The sequence below is a fragment of the Saccopteryx bilineata genome, chromosome 2 (genome assembly GCF_036850765.1).
Source record: "Saccopteryx bilineata isolate mSacBil1 chromosome 2, mSacBil1_pri_phased_curated, whole genome shotgun sequence".
Lineage (NCBI taxonomy): Eukaryota > Metazoa > Chordata > Mammalia > Chiroptera > Emballonuridae > Saccopteryx > Saccopteryx bilineata.
The window spans coordinates 234,651,608-234,671,861 of NC_089491.1; the positions used below are offsets into that span (position 1 = coordinate 234,651,608).

General features: G+C 41.3%; 1 protein-coding gene across 1 annotated transcript in view; it reads right to left on the reverse strand.

The window, feature by feature from the left end:
• The window catches only part of FEZ1 (fasciculation and elongation protein zeta 1), a 58,133-nt gene that overhangs the window by 25,317 nt on the left and 12,562 nt on the right, over window positions 1–20,254 (reverse strand). The window contains exon 3 of the mRNA XM_066254994.1: window positions 17,528–17,627. Coding sequence (XP_066111091.1) covers window positions 17,528–17,627 — 100 coding nt within the window. The remainder of the gene's footprint in view (window positions 1–17,527; window positions 17,628–20,254) is intronic.

Here is a 20,254-nt window from a genome sequence, read left to right on the forward strand (position 1 = left end):
TACTATCACTTCCTATATCCAATCTCACCTCCACAGTAACTTACGGTAGCTGCTCAGTCACCTGGAAAACAGGAAGATATCACTTACTATCCTGAACTTCCATGTCCTCTTCTCTAAGACAACCACTATCTCCCAGTAATTAAGCTTAGAGAGACAAAAGAAACCGTCTTTTATATCACAGCCAGAAACAAAATGAGTTAATTAATTAAAAACCCAATAAAAGTGAAAATTGTGAATAATAATAACAATACAAACATGTATTCATAGCTTAAGCATATTATTTTAACCTAAAAATATAAATGTCCATTTACTTATTCACCAAGCTCCTAAAGTAAACCCAAAGTATTTTCTTCTATGATGGGTCTCTAAGTAGTTTCATATAGTCTTGTTTGCATCATCCATATGATAACACAATATTTTTTTTGAGAGAGAAAAAGACAAGAAGGGCCTGACCAGGCGGTGGCGCAGTGGATAGAGCGGCGTCGGACTGGGATGCAGAAGACCCAGGTTCAAGACCCCGAGGTCGCCAGCTTGAGCGCGCTCATCTGGTTTGAGCAAAAAGCTCACCAGCTTGAACCCAAGGCCCCTGACTCAAGCAAGGGGTTACTCGGTCTGCTGAAGGCCCGCGGTAAAGGCACATATGAGAAAGCAATCAATGAACAACTAAGGTGTTGCGTACAAAAAACTAATGATTGATGCTTCTCATCTCTCCGTTCCTGTCTGCCTGTCCCTGTCTATCCTTCTCTCTATGTTAAAAAAAGAAAAGAAAAGAAAAAGACAGGAAGGTAGAAAGAGGGAGGAGAGAAATGAGAGACATCAATTCAAAGCTGCTTCACTTTAGTTGTTCATTGATTGCTTCTCATATATGCCTTGACCGGGGGCTCAAGACAAGCCAGTGACCCCTTGCTTAAGCCAGCGAGACCTTGGGATCATATCAATGATCCTGTGCTCATCTGGTTGAGTGGGGCTGGCAAGCTCCCACTCAAGCTGACAAGCCCACACTCAAGCTGGCGACCTCAAGATTTTAAACCCAGGACCTCAGCATCCCAGGCTGATGCTCAGTCCACTGCACTACCACCGGTCAGGCTAATAACACAGTTTTTAAATGATTCCCCATTTCCTTATTTTATAGCAGAAGGAAGGTACGTAGGAAATTGAGCACACACATTTATCTCCTCTTTTTTCCTGAAATGCTACTTAATTGAGAGCAAAGGGGTCAAAAAATACTGTCCCATAGGGACAAAAGAAACTGGAGAAAAGACAATAATAGCAAAAGAGATGCTAGAAAGCAGATGCTGACCTAGCCGACTGGAGAGAGTTAAACCCTGTGGAAGAGCTGCCAAAAGTAAGTGGATTTGCACTGAAGATCTTGAAAAGCTCAGGAATGAACACTCCAGTGCAGTATGAGGTGGGCTGAAAAGAAAGATTTTTAATCAGGAGCAGTGAGAGTCCAGGTCTTCTCCTGTCCCATTTACAAAGACCACAACCATCCTCTCACCATCAAAAGCACTAGAGCAGGGGTCGGGAACCTATGGCTCACAAGCCAGATGTGGCTCTTTTAATGGCTACATCTGGCTCGCAGACAAATCTTTAATAAAAATAATAATAACATTAAAAATATAAAATATTCTCATGTATCCATTCATTTCTTACCACTCATGTTCATGGTTGCGGGTGGCTGGAGCCAATCACAGATGTCCTCTGGGACAACACCAAATTTTTATTGGATAATGTGTAACATACATGGGTCATTGTATGGCTCTCATGGAATTACATTTTAAAATATGTGGTGTTCATGGCTCTCTCAGCCAAAAAGTTTCCCGACCTCTGCACTAGAAACCTCCCTCTGGGAAGGTTGATCTAGGGAGGCTCTAGACTCAGAGGCACCAGGCCACCTGAAAGTAGGAGTGAGAAATCTTACCAAAAACAGAGTAATTTAAAATCTACCTATTCACCATAGACCCCCAGTGCCCTTTTCTAACTGGACTTCAAGGATAACAGCACACAGGTTTATTCTCCAACAAGACATTGGAAGACTGCACTTTGTAGTCAGTACATTTCTGGGACACTGCTTAAGAAAGGACTTAGAGATGCATGCCAATATTTGGGGTGTCCAAACAAAATGACCAGATCCTGGCTGATCACTCTATAGTGAGTTCCAGCAGGAGACAAGCCCTGCCCAACAGAAAGCTCAGCTTTCTAGCCTTACTGGGTTTTTTTCAGGTGGGAGGAGAGGAGACAGTGAGGCAGACTCCTGCATGCATCCTGATGAGAATCCACCCTGCAACTCCATCTGGGGCCAAGCTATTTTTAGTGCCTAAGGCTGACTGCTCAGAGCAACCCAACCTATCCTTAGCCCCAGAGGCTATGCTTGAACCAATCAAGCCACTGGCTACTGGAGGGGAAGAGGGAGAGAAGGGGGAGATGAAGGGGGTGGAGAAGCAGGTGGTCTCTTTTCCTGTGTGCCCTGACTGGGAATTGAATCTGGGATGTCCATATACCGGGCCAATACTCTACCCACTGAGCCACCAGCCAGGGTTGCTAGCCTTACTTTTAAGTATGAAGTGACTAAGGATTGTCAGATATTTGAGGACAATCCCCAACATGAAAGACAGTGACTAAAACAAATACACGGAAGAGGGAAATCAAAAGCAATACAAAGCATGTTCTCCATCTTAAGAGCACACTTGTGCCTTTCCCCTCCCTCTTGTCTTTCCCCAGGCATGCTACCTGTCTTTCTCTCTCCTAAACTCCAAGGGGCCCTTCTTCTGCTCTGTAGCTTGCTTCCTAAGCCCATGCCACCCAGCTGGCTCACTTCTACTACCTTCACTTCTGTAACTTTCTAAATAAACTTTCCCTTATAATTTGAAAAACAAAACAAAACAATACAGAAGACAGAAGAATTCCCTTCCTATCATCACTGCCCTTTGAGACATAACAAGAAAACACTGCATCCTTGAAATAGGATCTATTTAATAAAATCAATCAAAAAACAAGAAAGAGCCTGACCTGTGGTGGCACAGTGAATAAAGTGTCGACCTGGAATGCTGAGGTCATTGGTTCAAAACCTTGGGCTTGCCTGGTCAAGGCACATATGGGAGTTGATGCCTCCTGCTCCTCCCTGCCTTCTGTCTCTGTCTCTCCCTCCCTCCCCCTAAAATGAATAAAATAAATAAAATCTTAAAAATACATACAAATAAGAAAAAGCTCTTAAAAATAAAAATATGATAGAAAATTGAGATCCTGAGTAGAAGAATTGAAAAGGTAAAAAAAAATCACCTAGAGAGTAAAATAAAATAAGTAGATAAAAAATGAAAAGAAGGCCTGACATGTGGTGGCGCAGTGGATAAAGCGTCGACCTGGACGCTTTACCTAAGATAATTAATAAAGGTGTCTATAGTCAACAACACATTTTCAATGTAGACAAAACAGCCTTATATGGGAAGAAGATGCCATCTAAGACATTTATAGCTAGAGAGGAGAAGTCAATGCCTGGCTTCAAAGGACAAGCTGACTCTCTTGTTGGGGAATAATGCAGCTGGTGACTTTAAGTTGAAGGCAACAATCATTTATTGTTCTGAAGATTCTAGGGTCTTTAAAAAGTCTGCTCAGTCTGCTCTGTCTATGCTCTGAAATGGAATGACAAAGCTTGAATGGAAATGCTGAGGTGGCCGGTTCGAAACCCTGGGCTTGCCTGGTCAAGGCACATATGGGAGTTGGTGCTTCCAGCTCCTCCTCTCCCCTTCTCTCTCTCTGTCTCTCCCTCTCCTCTCTAAAATGAATAAATAAAAAAATTTTAAAAAAATGAAAAGAAAAAACAATGAGGAGATCCATTTTAAGTCCAACACTTTAATTACACTTTAATTAGAGGAATTCTGAAAAGTGAAAACAGAAGAGAGGGCCTCTTCTAGCCATGACAAGGTAACTAGTACTGGACTTCTCCCTCCTGACATGAACAACTATAAATCTGGACAAAATCTATGAGCCAATAGTTTGCTAGCACTGAGCACAGTGAAAGGCTGTGATCCTGGACAAAGAAAACCTAAAGTAACTTAAGAGCTGAGAGAATCTGTCACCTCCACAGGTGACTTACAGAGGTGTTTGACCTGAAAGGAAATGATGGAAAATTAGATCTACAGGAAGAAATAAAGAATACCAAAAAATGATAAATATGTGGGTAAATATAAAAAAATCATCCTGAGCTCCTTATACCACCTGTGGACACAGCCAGACTCTGGCAGTCTTTAAGCTGAAGGGGGCCTTTATCAGAACCCAACCAGGCTGACCACCCTGATCTTGGGTTCCCAGACTGTGAGAAATAAATTTCTGTTGTGTAAAAGCTACCCGATTTGTGATATTTTGTTATAGCAGTCCAAACAGACTAAGACAGTTATTTTTTTAAAGTTTAAAATATGATCCAGCCCTGGTCAGTTGGCTCAGTGAGTAGTGTCAGCCTGGTGTGCTAATATCCCAGGCTCAATCCCTGGTCAGGGTACACATGAGAAGTGATCATCTGCTTCTCTTCCCTTCCCTCTCCCACTTCTCTCTCTCTTTCTCTCTTGCAGCCAGTGGCTCAATTGGTTCCAGCTTGGCCCTGGGCACTGAGGATAGCTCAGTTAGTCTGAGCATCAGCCTCAGGCACTGAGGATAACTTGTTTGATTTGAGCTTTGGCTCCAAACAGGGGTTTCTGGGTGGGTCTGGGTCAGGGCACATGTAGGAGTCTGTCTATCTCCCCTCTTCTCACTTAAAAAAATGTGTATATATATGATCTAAGCTCCCACTTTAACAAGCTTAAAATAATGAGGGAATAAAGTAAGCCTAGGAAGGAAATAATAAAGTTAAGAAATCAACAAACTAGAAAATGAACAAATAATAGAGAAAGGAAGTGGTTCTCCAGAAAGATGAATAAAAGTGATAAATCCATACATATAATGATGAGATAGAGAGGTGAGGGATAGGGAGAGAAGAAAGAAAACACAAATTAACAACATCTGTAATGGTGAGAGCTGCACACTGGAGTGGGGCACCGACGTGGTGATCCTACCCTGAGAAATGTTTCTGTAGGGGCTGTGCACCAACCATGAGAAATGACATTTCACAGACAAGCTAAATTTGGAATTCAAGAGCAAGACTCCTAGCTTCAAGTTCAAGATGGTGAAGAAGGAAGATCCTGAGCCCACTTCCTCTCATTGAGACCAAAACTACAACTATAAATAAAACAGCTATCTCTGAGAACAATCTGACTACTAGCAGAACAGATTTTCTATAACTCTGAATATAAAAAAAAACACATTGAAACAGGTAGGAGGGGTGGAGAATAAGTCTAGTCAGGACCTACCCTACCCTACATTTCCCATGCAGTGACTCACAAGTGAGAGGGACATCACAACCACAGAAGTCATCCCTGAAGAGTGAGGGCTCTGAGCCGTAGCCTGGGAAACCTGCACCAGGAAGAGGAGTGCCTATAACATCTGGCTTTGAAAACCAGTGGGGCTTATGTCTGGGAAAGCATAAGGGCTGTAGGAAACCCAGGTTGTGTTCTTTCTGAGTCCTGAGACAGAGGCAGCAGTTTGAAAAGCACCTAGGTCAGTGGTCGGCAAACTCATTAGTCAACAGAGCCAAATATCAACAGTACAACAATGGAAATTTCTTTTGAGAGCCAAATTTTTTAAACTTAAACTATATAGGTAGGTACATTCCTTATCAAGGTAGCGCCTGCACATGGCATTTTGTGGAAGAGCCACACTCAAGGCGCCAAAGAGCCACATGTGGCTCGCAAGCCGCAGTTTGCCGACCAGTGACCTAGGTCATACATGAAGGTGATACATTGACTAATTTCAGGGTGTGTGCTGGAGGGACAGGGATAAGTTGGAACTTTCTCTGAGAAGTGCTGGAGTGTGCCAACCCCCCTGCCCCTTTCTATAATCTGGATGACCTGCCACTGGCAGGCACCATTTCACACACTCTCCATTAACCTTGCTAACACTGTTCAACCCACCCTGGCATTTCTCTGAGGACCCACACAGGCTAGCACCCCTCCAAAGTGACTCTTGTTTTACCACACCTACTGAGTAGCCTTAGTCGGCACCAGCACACACCAGTGTTTCTGCAACAGCATGCTGGTGTACCCTGCACACCAGTGAGCCCACAACAGTTGTGTCCAGTCCTCACAGTCAGCAGGCCAGGGACCAGCCTCACCTGCCAGTGTGTTTATAGAAGTTATGGCCCAGACACAGCAGGAGGCCCCATTAGTTCACCCAGGGACCACCACTGGATTACCTGGCTCTGGTGACAAGGGGGATTCCACCACTGGGCCCCACAATACACCCTCTAAATAAGACCACTTTTTTAAGACCAGGAGATTTAACCATCCTACCTAATACCTAGAAACAAACAGGTAAAATGAGAAAAAAGAATATGTTCCTCCCCCAAAAAAGGACAACACCCCAGAAGAGAACTAAATAAAACTGAGGTAACCTGTCTACTAAGATGAAGAGTTCAAAGTAATAGTCATAAAGATGCTCATTAAACTCTGCAGACACCTGACCAAGTGGTGGTGCAGTGGATAGAGTGTCAAACTGGGATGTGGAAGACCCAGATTCAAGACCTCGAGGTCGCTAGCTTGAGTGCAGGCTCATCTGGTTTGAGTAAAAGCTCACCAGCTTGGACCCAAGGTCACTGGCTCAAGCAAGGGGTTACTCAGTCTGCTGTAGCCCCACGGTTAAGGCACATATGAGAAAGCAATCAATGAACAACTAAGGTGTCGCAACAAAAAAACTAATGATTGATGATTCTCATCTCTCTCTGTTCCTGTCTGTCCCTATCTATCCCTCTCTCTGACTCTCGCTCTCTAACTCTGTTAAAAAAAAAAAAAAAAGGCCCTGGCCGGTTGGCTCAGCGGTAGAGCATTGGCCTGGCGTGCGGGGGACCCGGGTTCAATTCCCGGCCAGGGCACATAGGAGAAGCGCCCATTTGCTTCTCCACCCCCCTCCTTCCTCTCTGTCTCTCTCTTCCCCTACCATAGCCGAGGCTCCATTGGAGCAAAGATGGCCCGGGTGCTGAGGATGGCTCCTTGGCCTCTGCCCCAGGCGCTAGAGTGGCTCTGGTCGTGGCAGAGCAACGCCCCAGAGGGGCAGAGCATCGCCCCCTGGTGGGCAGAGCTTTGCCCCTGGTGGGCGTGCCGGGTGGATCCCGATTGGGCGCATGCGGGAGTCTGTCTGACTGTCTCTCCCCGTTTCTAGCTTCGGGAAAAAAAAACAAAAAAAAAAACAAAAAAACTCTGCAGACAAGTGCATAAACTCAGTGAGAATTTCAACAAAGAGATAAAAATTATAATAAAGAACCTATCAGAACCAAAGAATTTGACAACTGAAATTTAAAATACACTGGAAAAAATCTGCAGCATATCAGATGATGCAGAAGAATGGATCAACAATCAGGAAGACAGGACAGTGGAAAATATCCAGTTGGAAATTCAAAAAAGAAAAAAGTTAAAAAGAATGAGGATAACATAAGAGCCCTTTGGGACAACATCAAGAGTACTAACATTTGAATAATAGGGATCCCAGAAGGAGAAGAGAGAGAGAGAGAGAAAGGGACAGAAACCCTATTTGAAGAAATAATAGCTGAAAACTTTCCTAACCTGATGAAGGAAACAGACATCCAAGTCCAAGAAGCAAAAAAATTCCCAAACAAAATTAATCCAATAAGACCCACATCAAGACACATTATAATTAAATTGTTAAAAGTTAAAGAAAAGGACTCTTAAAAGCAGCAAGAGAAAAACCACTAGTTATATACAAAGGAATTCCCATAAGACTATCAGCTGATTTTTGAAAAGAAACTTTGCAGGCCAGAAGGGAGTGACATGATAGATTCAATATGATGAAAAGGAAAAAACCTACAACCAAGAATACTTTATCCAGCAAGGTTATCATTCAGAATTGAAGGAGAGATCAAGATTTTCCCAGACAAGCAAAACTATATGAATTCATCAGTAAACCAGCATTATAAGAAATGTTAAAGGGAATTCTTTAAGTGGAAAAGAAAAGGCCAAAACTAGGAACAAGAAAATATATGAAAAGGAAAAAAATCTCATTAGTAAAAGCAAACATATAGTAAAGATAGTAGACCAACCACTTACAAATCCACTATGAGAATGATTTAAATGGCAGCAAGTACATACCTATCAATAATTACTTAAATGTAAATTGACTAGTGCTCCACTGAAAAATATAGGGTGACTAAATGGATAAAAATAAAAACCAAAATTTTTACATTTGTCACCTACATGAGACTACAGATTGAAAGACATAGACTGAAAGTAAAAAGATGGAAAAGATATTTCATAGAAATGGAAATGGGAAAAAAAAAAAAGAAGCTGGGATAACAATACTTATATCAGACAAAATAGACTTTAAAACAAAGGCCAAAACAAGAGACAAAGAAGGATTCAGTAATTCCACTTCTGGGTGTTTATCTAAAGAAAAGAAAACACTAATTCAAAAAGATATATGCACTCCTATATTCACTGCCACATTATTTACAATGGCTAAGATATGGAAGCAACCTAGGTGGATAAAGAAGTGGATATAAGCCCTGGCCGGTTGGCTCAGCGGTAGAGTGTCAGCCTGGCGTGCGGGGGACCCAGGTTCGATTCCCAGCCAGGGCACATAGGAGAAGCACCCATTTGCTTCTCCACCCCCCACCCCCCTCCTTCCTCTCTGTCTCTCTCTTCCCCTCCCGCAGCCAAGGCTCCATTGGAGCAAAGATGGCCCGGGGGCTGGGGATGACTCCTTGGCCTCTGCCCCAGGCGCTAGAGTAGCTCTGGTCGTGGCAGAGCGATGCCCCAGAGGGGCAGAGCATCACCCCCTGGTGGGCAGAGCGTCGCCCCTGGTGGGCGTGCCAGGTGGATCCAGGTCAGGCACATGCGGGAGTCTGTCTGACTGTCTCTCCCCGTTTCCAGCTTTAGAAAAAAAAAAAAAAAAAAAAAAGAAGTGGATATATGTGTATGTGGATATATGTGTACACACACACACATACACATATACACACCCTGGAACACTACTCAGCCATGAAAAATAATTCAATCTTGCTATTTGTGACAGTATAGATAGGCCTAGAGGGTACTGTGCTAGTGAAATAAGAGAAAGACAAACACTGTATCATTTCACTTATGTGTGAAATCTAAAAAAGTGAAACAAACAAAACAGTCTCAAAGATACAGAAAAATTGAGTTTCTAGAGGATTGGAAGTTGAGGTATAGGCAAAAAAGGTGAAAGGTATTAAGAAGTGCAAACTTGTAGTTGTAACATAAGTCATGGGGATATAAAGTAGCGAATAGGAATGAAGTTAATAGTATCACAATAACTTTGCATGGTGACAGATGATGGATGGTGGACTTTTTGTGTTGATCATTTTGTAAAGTATATAAATGTGAATTTCATTATGTTGTACACCTGAAACTAATATAATGTATGTCAACTATACTTTAATTTAAAAAGAGCTTTATATTCCAGAATAAAAATTAGGCCTGTGGAAAAAATATCTCTAATAAAAAGGGGATGTTGCAATAGATCTTACTGACATTAAAAGAATAAGAGAATATCATAAGCAATTTTGTGGTCAATACATTCAATGACAGATTTAATGAACAAGTTCCTTTAAAAATACAATTTAACAAAACCAACTAAGGAAGAAATGAAAAATATAAATAGCCCTATATCTATTAAAGAATTGAATCTGTAATCAAAAATATTCTGCAGAGAAAACCCCTGGTTCAGATGGTTTCACTGATGTAGTCTATCAAATATTTAAGAAAAAAATTAAACCAACCTAATACAATTCTTTAAGAAAATAGAGTAAGAAAAATTCCCAATTTATTTTGACATTCCAAATAAAAATTACAGAAAAGATTCCTTGTAAACATAGATAAAAAATTCTTAATTAAAATATTAGCAGCCTGACCAGGTGATGGCATAGTGAATATAGAGCATCAGCCTGGGATGCTAACGCAGGTTCGAAACCCCAAGGTCACTGGCTTGAGCACAGGCTCACAGACACGACCCCATGGTTGCTGGCTTGATCTCAAAGGTCGCTCGTTTGAGCCCAAGGTTGCTGGCTTGAGCAAGGGCCAGTGGCTCAGCTGGAGTCCCTCAGTCAAGGCATGTATGAGAAAGCAATCAATGAACAATTAAGGGGCCGTAACTATGAGTTGATGCTTCTCATCTCTCTCCCTTCTTTTCTGCCGTCTGTCCCTGTCTGTGTGTCTCTCACTAAAAAAAAAAAAAAAAATTAAAAATGTAAAATAAAATAAAATATTAGCAAATTGAATTCCAGTTATATAAAAAAGGACAATATATCATTACTAAGTGGTGTTTATCTAAAGAACAAAAGGTTGGCTTAATTTTTGAAAATCAATTAGTGTAATTTACCATATTAACATAATAAATTGATACAAATATGTATAAGGAGGTCTATAGATTTAATACAGTCACAGTTGAATTTCCAGCATGCTATTTTTATAGAAATTGATGTGGAGATTCCAAATTTTACATGGAAATGCAAAGGAGTTAAAATAGCAAAAACAATTTTGAAAAAAAGAGAACAATACTGGAAAACATCCTATTTTAGGTCAAGACTTAGTTTAAACTATAATGATGAATACAGCATAATATTGACATAAAGATACACATATATCAGTGAAAGAGAATAGAGAATTCAGAAACAGATCCACATATATATGGCCAATTGATTTTCAACACAGGTGCTAAGATAATTTAATATGGAATGAATACTATTTTCAATGACAAGTACTGGAACAATGGATAGCCCCCACACACACATGAACCATGACCCTTACCCCACACCACTTACATAACTAACTTGAAATCAATCATAAACCATACAACAGCTAAAACTATAAAATGTCTAGAAAACTTAAGAAAAATCTCAGTGACCCTGGGTTTGGTAGTATCTGAAATACTACACAAGAAGCACAAAGTATAAAAAGAATCAATAAATTGGACTTCACATTTTAAAAAAAACATTTGACCCTTAAAAAATATTGTTAATAAAGTTAAAAGGCAATCCATAGGCAGGAAAAAATATTCATATAACATATATCAGACAAAAAAACCCTACATCTACCATATATGTGTTAGATTAATTAAACAAGGGCATCGTTAGACTGAAGAGGCTTGAATGCCTTAGTGGCCTTCTAAGCAAACCTAAACCCAAGCCTCTAAAACCTCAAGGCTGAAAATTCAAACCAAAGGACAACCAGTCACAACCAACCAACTAGGCTTTCCCAAATAGTACAACCACCTAAGTAAGCTATAGCCAATCACATGATATCCTTCCTTTGCTTCTATCTCTTCTCTGCAGCAGTCTTTTTTTCTTCTTCATGTCAGTGGAATACTCCTAACAATTTCGGGTTTGCCACTGCCTAATTTGAATTGATTTTTACTCAAATAACTTATAAATTTAATATGCCTCATTTTATTTATCTTTTAACACAGAAACTTTAACAACTGAATAATAAGAACACAAACCACTAAGAAAATGGGCAAAAGATTTATTTGAACAGGCACTTTACCAAAAAAGACACACTGGTTGTAGATAAGCCCATGAAAAAATGTTCAATATCATATGTTACTAGGGAAATGCAAATTAAAACCAAAATTAGATACTTCTATATACCTATCCTAATGTCTTAAATTTAAAAAGCTATCTATAACAAGTGTCGGTGAGGAAGTGAAATAATTGGAGCTCCCAAAATAGAGAACAGTTTGGCAGTTCCTTAGAAAGTGAAACATACACTTACCTAATAACCCAGACATTCTACTCAGAGGTTTTTTACCAAGAGAAACGGATACGTATTTCCACAAAAAAGACTTACAGAAGACTGTTTATAATAGCTTTATTTCTAATATTTAAAAACTGGCCTGACCAGGCAGTGGTGCAGTGGAGAGAGCGTCAGACTGGGATGCAGAAGACCCAGATTTGAAACCCCAAGGTCGCCAGCTTGAGTGTGGGCTCATTTGGTTTGAGCAAGGCTCACCAGCTTGGACCCAAGGTCGTTGGCTTGAGCAAGGGGTTACTTGGTCTGCTGAAGGCCTGTGGTCAAGGCACATATGAGAAAGCAATCAATGAACAACTAAGGTGTCCCAACGAAAAACTGATGATTGATGCTTCTTATCTCTTTCCATTCCTGTCTGTCCCTATCTATCCCTCTCTCTGACTCTCTGTCTCTGAAAAAACAAACAAACAAAAAAAAAAAAACTGGAAGCCATGTAAATGTTCATCGACAGGTAAATGAATAAGCAAAATATGGTACATCCATATAATGAAATCCTACTCAGCGATAAAAAATGAACTGTTGATACATACAATAAAATGAATGCATTCTTAAATAATTATACTGAGTTTTAAAACCCAGACCAAAAAAAGAGCACATGCTGCATTATTTCATTTATACAAAATTCTAGAAAATGCAAACTAATCTACAGTGACAGAAATAGGTCACCTAAGAGATTGGGAAGAGTGCGTGGGAGGAATGACAGATAGCTCACTATCTTGATTGTAGTGATAGTTTCACAGATATATAAATACATCAAAACATCAAAATACATACTTTAATGTGTACCATTTATTGTATGCCAAGCATTCCTCAATAAAACTGTGAGAAAAGAAGAAAGCCAAAAAATAAAATAAAATACTAATCCATCATGACCAAGTTGGGTTTATCTCAAGAATGCAAGGTTGATTTAATCAATTCAGGTACTTCATCACATTAACATAATGAAGGAGAAAGTCATGTATCCATCTCAATAGAAGCAGAAAACAGAAATAATTAATCTTTAGAAAAATAACACAAGAAAACATGGTACAATATTAAATCATGAGCTTCCAGGCTAAAAGGGACCACTGAGTATGATGCAGAATGAATTAATAAAAAAGTTTTTGTGCCCTGGATGGTTGGCTCAGTGGTAGAGAGTTGGCCTGGCATGCAGGAGTCCTGGGTTTGATTCCTAGCCAGGGCACATAGGAGAAGCGCCCATCTGCTTCTCCACCCCTCCTTCTCTCCTTCCTCTCTGTCTCTCTCTTCCTCTCCCACAGCCAAGGCTCCATTGGAGCAAAGTTGGCCCCGGGCGCCGAGAATGGCTCCATGGCCTCTGCCTCAGGCGCTAGAATGGCTCTGGTTGCAACAGAGCAATTCCCCAGATGGGCAGAGCATCGCCCCCTGGTGGGCATGCCGGGTGGATCCTGGTGGGGCGCATGTGGGAGTCTGTCTGACTGCCTCCCCATTTCCAGCTTCAGAAAAATACAAAAAAACCCAAAACCTTTTTGTAACTCACTCTAAGGCACATTTCAAATAAGAAAGGAAAAGAAAAATATCCTTAAAGCTTCTGAAAGGAACCAAAAGAGGGTCAGATATAAAAGACAGGCAATCTAAGTCGATTTGGGGCTTCTCACAGCAACTGTAAGCTAGAAGATAAAAGAATGATGTCTTTGGAATTCTGAAAAAAATATTTGCAATTTAACTATCAAGTCAAACTCTTCATCAAATAGATGACAGAAAAGACATTCTCATAGATTTTAAAACACATAATCTTCTGTTCCCTTTCTCAAGAATATACTGATTTTGTTTATACCAAAACAAAAAGATAAAAATATATCAGGCAGAGGACCAAAGAGAGAGGCAAGAAGAACCTCCAAGATAAAGGTGTCCCAGGACAGCAGCTGTGTGACTAGCTGTGTGGCTGTGTAGAACACAACAAGGCAAGTTTATGGCAGAAAGATAGAGGGTACTGGTTTAGGTGTTTTCTAGAAAAAAATTAATTAAATTTATATAATATCTGATTTTTTCTTCACCTGACCATGAGATTTAGAATTCACTCAGAGTTTGGGTTTGAATTAAGATAGATATAGGAAATAAAGCAAATGAAAAAAACAAGGTAATGCTTTACTACAGATTAATCAAAAAGTGGTACAAGAAAGAAAATATTCTTATAGAACACCGTACATGATTCGTTAAGAAACAGTACACAGGCCCTGGTTGGTTGGCTCAGTGGTAGAGCGTCAGCCTGGCGTGCAGGAGTCCTGGGTTCGATTCCCGGCCAGGGCACACAGGAGAAGCACCCATCTGCTTCTCCACCCCTCCCCCTCTCCTTCCTCTCTGTCTCTATCTTCCCCTCCCACAGCCAAGGCTCCATTCGAGCAAAGTTGGCCAGGCCACTGAGGATGGCTCTATGGCCTTTGCCTCAGGCATTAGAAGGGCCCTGGTTGCAATAGAGCAACGCCCCAGATGGGCAGAGCATTGCCCCCTGGTGGGCATGCTGGGTGGATCCCGGTCGGGCACATGCGGGAGTCTGACTGCCTCCCCGTTTCCAACTTCAGAAAAATACAAAAAAAAAAAAAAAAAGAAAGAAAGAAACAGTACACAGTTACACGTGTGTGTACTTAATATTGATTTAACTATAAATTGGTAACAATTCTAGTATATTAGGATGGCTCAGGCTAATTTGGAGCATTTGAGGTGATATAAAATAATTAAATATTATCTTCCACAATACAAATAGAAAACAGCAAAAACTGTTAATTTTAAATAATCAAAGAAATGGCGATGCAAATGTGTTATTTAGAAAACTGAACATATCTGCCAAAAGAATCAGCTGAAAGAAATAAGTGAGGTTGCCTCTGTGGAGTAGAGAAAGACAAATTGGGCTGCTCTTTCCATTTGTTTTAAGTCTCATATTATTTCAAAAGTATTATTTGAGTCTTAAAACTATGTATATGTGTTACTTTGATTGTAAAAAGCAAAAATGACTCTTTGCAGTCATAACCCAACACTTTCTATAGTATTTAATTAAATTACTTAGTTTCAGTCATAAGTGCAATCATGAACAGAGTTAGGAATAAATACAACTGATTCTTGGCAGTGAACCACTTAAGTAGAAGAAGGGCTGTGCAAGCTCATTAGAAAGAAGCCTACCAGCTGTGTGCATTCAGCATGCCAAGGGAATCCAGTTGGTACGTTTTACAGAAGGAATACAGAGTACTGGTTAATCTAGCAAGCCTTTCAACTGAGGTCAGTTAAAAGAGCTCTACTGTAATGAATGCAGATAATTAAGAAGGATGAAATAAAACAGCCTTGATCCATCCACTTTGTTACCTTGTCCTTTCCCATGGGTTAGATGAAAGAAATTCTACAAGGAACAAAGCTCAAGATCATCCTGCTCAGGGTCATTCAATTTACCCTGAAATATTAACCCTCTTGAGGGAAATCTGCAAATGAGGATAAATTGAAGTCCTTTTGAAGGGCAAGCTATTTTATATAACATTTGGCTTAATCCACATGTAGTTTGATCCACAGTGAGTTGGCAAGGTGGCAAAAGAGATAACAGCAAAATCTGCCTTTTGCACCAAGATGGACCTGTTTTAATTTCAGTAACTAGATTTGTTTCATTATTGCCTATCTTCTCCTCTGAATTTTGGATACATACTAAACACCATACATATAAGCATTGCAGGAGAAAGTAAGCAGGAGGGAGTTCCAAACAGGACCTGAGATACACCCTCCAAGATCTATGCTGAATAGTCTTGTAGCAGATCTCTCAGTCTTAATGTCACCATCTTACCTGCCCCATCAATGAAGCCTTGAGATTTTTTCAGTATTTTGGGTTGCTAATTTTTAGAAGAGTTAAAAAGAATATATAACTACCTTTTCAAAAAGTCAGCCACTCTATGCTAATCACTCTATGCAATTTTGGTCAATGATCTGCAGAAACATTGCCCAGTAAGGAAACCTGTTTGTAGCACTTTTACTTGAACTCAATTCTAGAACACCTAGGAATATCAGACCCACCCTCCACCCTTATTTGCTACGCCCTTTCTGATAAGAAATTGTCAAATTTCTTTTACAGCTGAAACTAGAAAACCAAGTGTTAATGCCGGTGGCCAAAGCAAGGCAGGTTCACATTTGATTCAGGCAGATGGTAGAGGAACTGTGGAGCCAGAAAGCGTCTGGCCATTCCACTTATTAAGAGTCTCACGATGGTGGACGAGCAAACAGGCAGGGGAAAACTTTCTCACAGAAGCAGACAAATGAACAGCAAAACGGCCCTGTGCAGTGGTGGGCAGGCAATCAGAGCCAAAGGAAAGCACCTGTAGCCTTACATAGACCACACATACGGCTCTGCCATGTGCTCATGCACTAATCATGCAAAGTGCTTGCAGCTGGGAAACCAGAGAGCAATCCTAACAGCTGTTTCCTCAACACTAAGCAAGGCAGAAATTGGCTTTCAGCTACTATATGAGTGTACTTTTTTTTTCTTTTTATTTTATTTTTTAGTGTAGAATCAGCTAGGAGGGGCAGTTTGGATCTTCTGAAAAAGTCACTCAGTGCAAATCAACTCAATATAAGCATTCTCTTTATTTATTCAGAAGCCCTTGTGCTACTTTCTTCTTTGGTATCAGAAACCACAGAATGGAACTCAGGTCCAGCCACATAGATGTCTCTTTGGTTGAGTTTCATAAAGAATTCCTCCCCGGCCCTGGCCGGTTGGCTCAGCGGTAGAGCGTTGGCCTGGCGTGCGGGGGACCCGGGTTTGATTCCCAGCCAGGGCACATAGGAGAAGTGCCCATTTGCTTCTCCACCCCCCCTCCTTCCTCTCTGTCTCTCTCTTCCCCTCCCGCAGCCAAGGCTCCATTGGAGCAAAGATGGCCTGGGCGCTGCGGATGGCTCCTTGGCCTCTGCCCCAGGCGCTAGAGTGGTTCTGGTCGCGGCAGAGCGACGCCCGGGAGGGGCAGAGTATCGCCCCCTGGTGGGCAGAGCGTCGCCCCTGGTGGGCGTGCCGGGTGGATCCCGGTCGGGCGCATGCGGGAGTCTGTCTGACTGTCTCTCCCCGTTTCCAGCTTCAGAAAAAAGAAAAAAAACCTGGCCTTGCCGGGTCAAGGCACATATGGGAGTTGAAGCTTCCTGCTCCTGCTCCTCCTCCCCTTCTCTCTCTCTCTCTCTCTCTCTCTCTCCCTTCTAAAATGAATAAAAAAAAAAAAAAAATTCCTCCCCATTGCATGGCCACCTCACTAATATCTGAGCCCCACCTTTGGCCATTAGCCAAGTTCTAAGATGGCCACTGATCGGTCAGCCCTTGCTCTCAGCATTGCTTTGATAGGACTGAATTGTTCTTTTTAATCATTATTGCTTGAACACAAAAGAAACATGTGGTAGCCACTCTCTTACTTCAGACCACCTAATTTTCCACGTTGTAGTACACAGATCAGCAAAAGAAGTATCTGCATTTACATTTTTCACAGCTAATGATCAATCACCTCATGTACACAGTAGATATACCCCCTCATCTTATTTTTCACCTCCTCCACAACTACCTTCCTAGTAATGATCTTGAGCATTTAATGGGGAAGACTATTCAGTTACTGAATGTTTTTCAAACTAGAATCCACATCTTTTCAAGCCCTATTAAGTGGGGGGAGGGGTGGATGGGAGAGGGAGCAGAGAGGTACCTCAGTATCAGAGCTGTTGCCATTCAGAGCCTCGATGTTTGGGTCCCTCCAGTCTTCAGAGAGTGAAGGGATGTAATTGTCTGTCAGAGCATCCCAAACCCTGTAAACAAAGAGAAGCTGTCATTAGCACACATCTGTGGCCCCGCCCCGCCTGGAGGAAGGAAGAGCTGGGCCCGCCAGAGAGAGGCTTCTGTGTGTGCCAGGCTGAGGTCATCTGCCTTCCAGCATGTAGGAGCAAGAGCTGCTTAGAAACTGAATTAGAGGCTCCATGTGGAGAGAAAAAGCCAGAGAATGGAACCTGGCCAGGAGCTTCTAAGTGAAAGGTATTTGTTCCAGAGAAGAGGAATGTCTCACCATTGAGATACAAATGATAGAGTCTATAGTCACATCACCTCTGGCAATAAATAAATTGTCCTAGAAAATAAATCTACCCCTCAACATAGTTCACAAAATCAATCCCTTGACAAAATAGTCTCATGAAACTAAGAAATGCCCCTGCCCTGGCCGCTTGACTCAGTGGTAGAGTGTCAGCCCAGTGTGTGGAAGTCCCAGATTCGATTCCAATCACGGCACACAGGAGAAGTAACCATCTGCTTCTCCTCCCTTCCCCATCTCTGCTACTCCCGCAGCCATGGCTCAACTGGAGCAAATTGGACCCAGGTGCTGAGGATGGCTCTATAGCTTGCCTCAGGCACTGAAATAGCTAGGTTGCTGAGCAACAGAGCAGCAGCCCCAGATGGGCAGAACATCACCCTGTAGGGGGTTTGCCGGGTGAATCCCAGTTGGGGGTCATGCAAGAGTTTGTCTCTCTGCCTCCCCGCCTCTAAGTAAAAAGGAAAAAAGAAAAAAAAAGAAGAAATGCCCCTGTTTTCTTTCCTATGGGCTGAGAAGAATGAGAGAGAGAAAGAGCAAAAAGATAGAGAGGGGCAGAGAGATAGATAGATAGAGTTCTGGGCAGATTTCCTGGTTGGATCTCATTAAGAGCAGGGTTATCAACTAATGCCAATGTCGTTAATACTTACTTATTACCCAAAATATTTAGCAAGCCCACAGTGGCACAATACTGCTCTCTAACAACATAGTCTAAGTGTGCCCTCTCTCCATCATGGACCCTCTAAAGCAAATATATATATATGAAAGGAATCATAAATACACCTCTGTCTACAAAATTACTTTACAATCTGAAAAGATGGAGCTCCCTTTGTTACATTTATTTTTATTTTTATTTATTTATTTTACAGAGACAGAGAGAGAGTTAGAGAGAGGGATAGAAAGGGACAGACAGATAGGAATGGAGAGATGAGAAGCATCAATCATTAGTATTTTGTTGCGCATTGCAACACCTTAGTTATTCATTGATTGCTTTCTCATACGTGCCTTGACCGCGGGCCTTCAGCAGACCAAGTAACCCCTTGCTCGAGCCAGCGACCTTGGGTCCAAGCTGGTGAGTTTTTGCTCAAACCAGATGAGCCCGCACTCAAGCTGGCAACCTTGGGGTCTTGAACCTGGGTCCTCGGCATCCCAGTCCGACGCTTTATCCACTGCGCCACCGCCTGGTCAGGCTGTTACATTTCTTTTTAAAATGCTGATATGTATATTATAAGACATGGTTTTCAACAATTCTTGTTACTTGACTCACTTAATACAGAAACATTTGTTTGGGGGAAAGAGGGGTGGGGAAAGCCCTGAAGTCACAAACTCTCACACAGAGGAAAATATATACATTAGTCAATACTAAGAGATTAATGCAAATCAATAAACCAGGCTCCTAAAATAACGCCATCCCTGGAAGCCATCAGCACTTGAGTTAATATTAAATAATGATAAACGAGGACTCTCAGGTGCCTATGCATGTCAAAGTGTTATGAAACAAAGGTGTAGGAAATACTAATATAAGGAAGGAAACAGCCATTGAAAAATAAGCAAATATGTATACATGTGGATCAAATTCAAAACGCAACAAAATATGAATTAAGATGCTGAAATAAGTGCAAGTTGTATATATACATTTACATATGTGTGTGTGTATATATATATATATATATATAGAGAGAGAGAGAGAGAGAGAGAGCAAAACAGGGTACAGATGATCTGTAATCAAAATCAGATCTATAAAATAAGGAAGGGCAGTGCTCTTAACCTATCTAAAATCAGGAATGCTATATAATATATGAGTCGATAAGCAAAGAGATTTTCCTAGTGTATGATGCACACAATTTAAACTAGAATGAAACAAAATGAACTCAAGAAAACACAATTTAATGGCAGTGTTTGAGTTATCCTCTTATTCATTATTTTCCTACGATTACAAGAAAGCACTTTGCAAGAGCTCATCAAGTGTTCATTAGACATCTATTCAGCAGGATCTCAGAGTCTACTTCTTAAACACGATGATAATCCAGTCTCTATGAGGCACGATTAAAGCTTCAGTAATCCAGCCTTATTATAATCCACGTCTCATAGCATTCTAAAGCCAAGAGGCAAATAGGATTTGCTCTCTCCAAGACAAACCTGCAAACACCGCACCCACCAGAAAGGTCGGTGGACAACCCCGCTTGCACCACTGCCTCACATTCTCTACAGTGAGAATGAACAGTGCACAGGCACTGACCTTCAGATCTGTCCCTGCAGCAAGGACCTGGAAAATGAAATTCAGCAAAGCCCAAAATAGGCAGGAGCCTTTGTACCTCTCTCTTAGGCAGGCTGGAAGCTGGGAATGCCAATAGA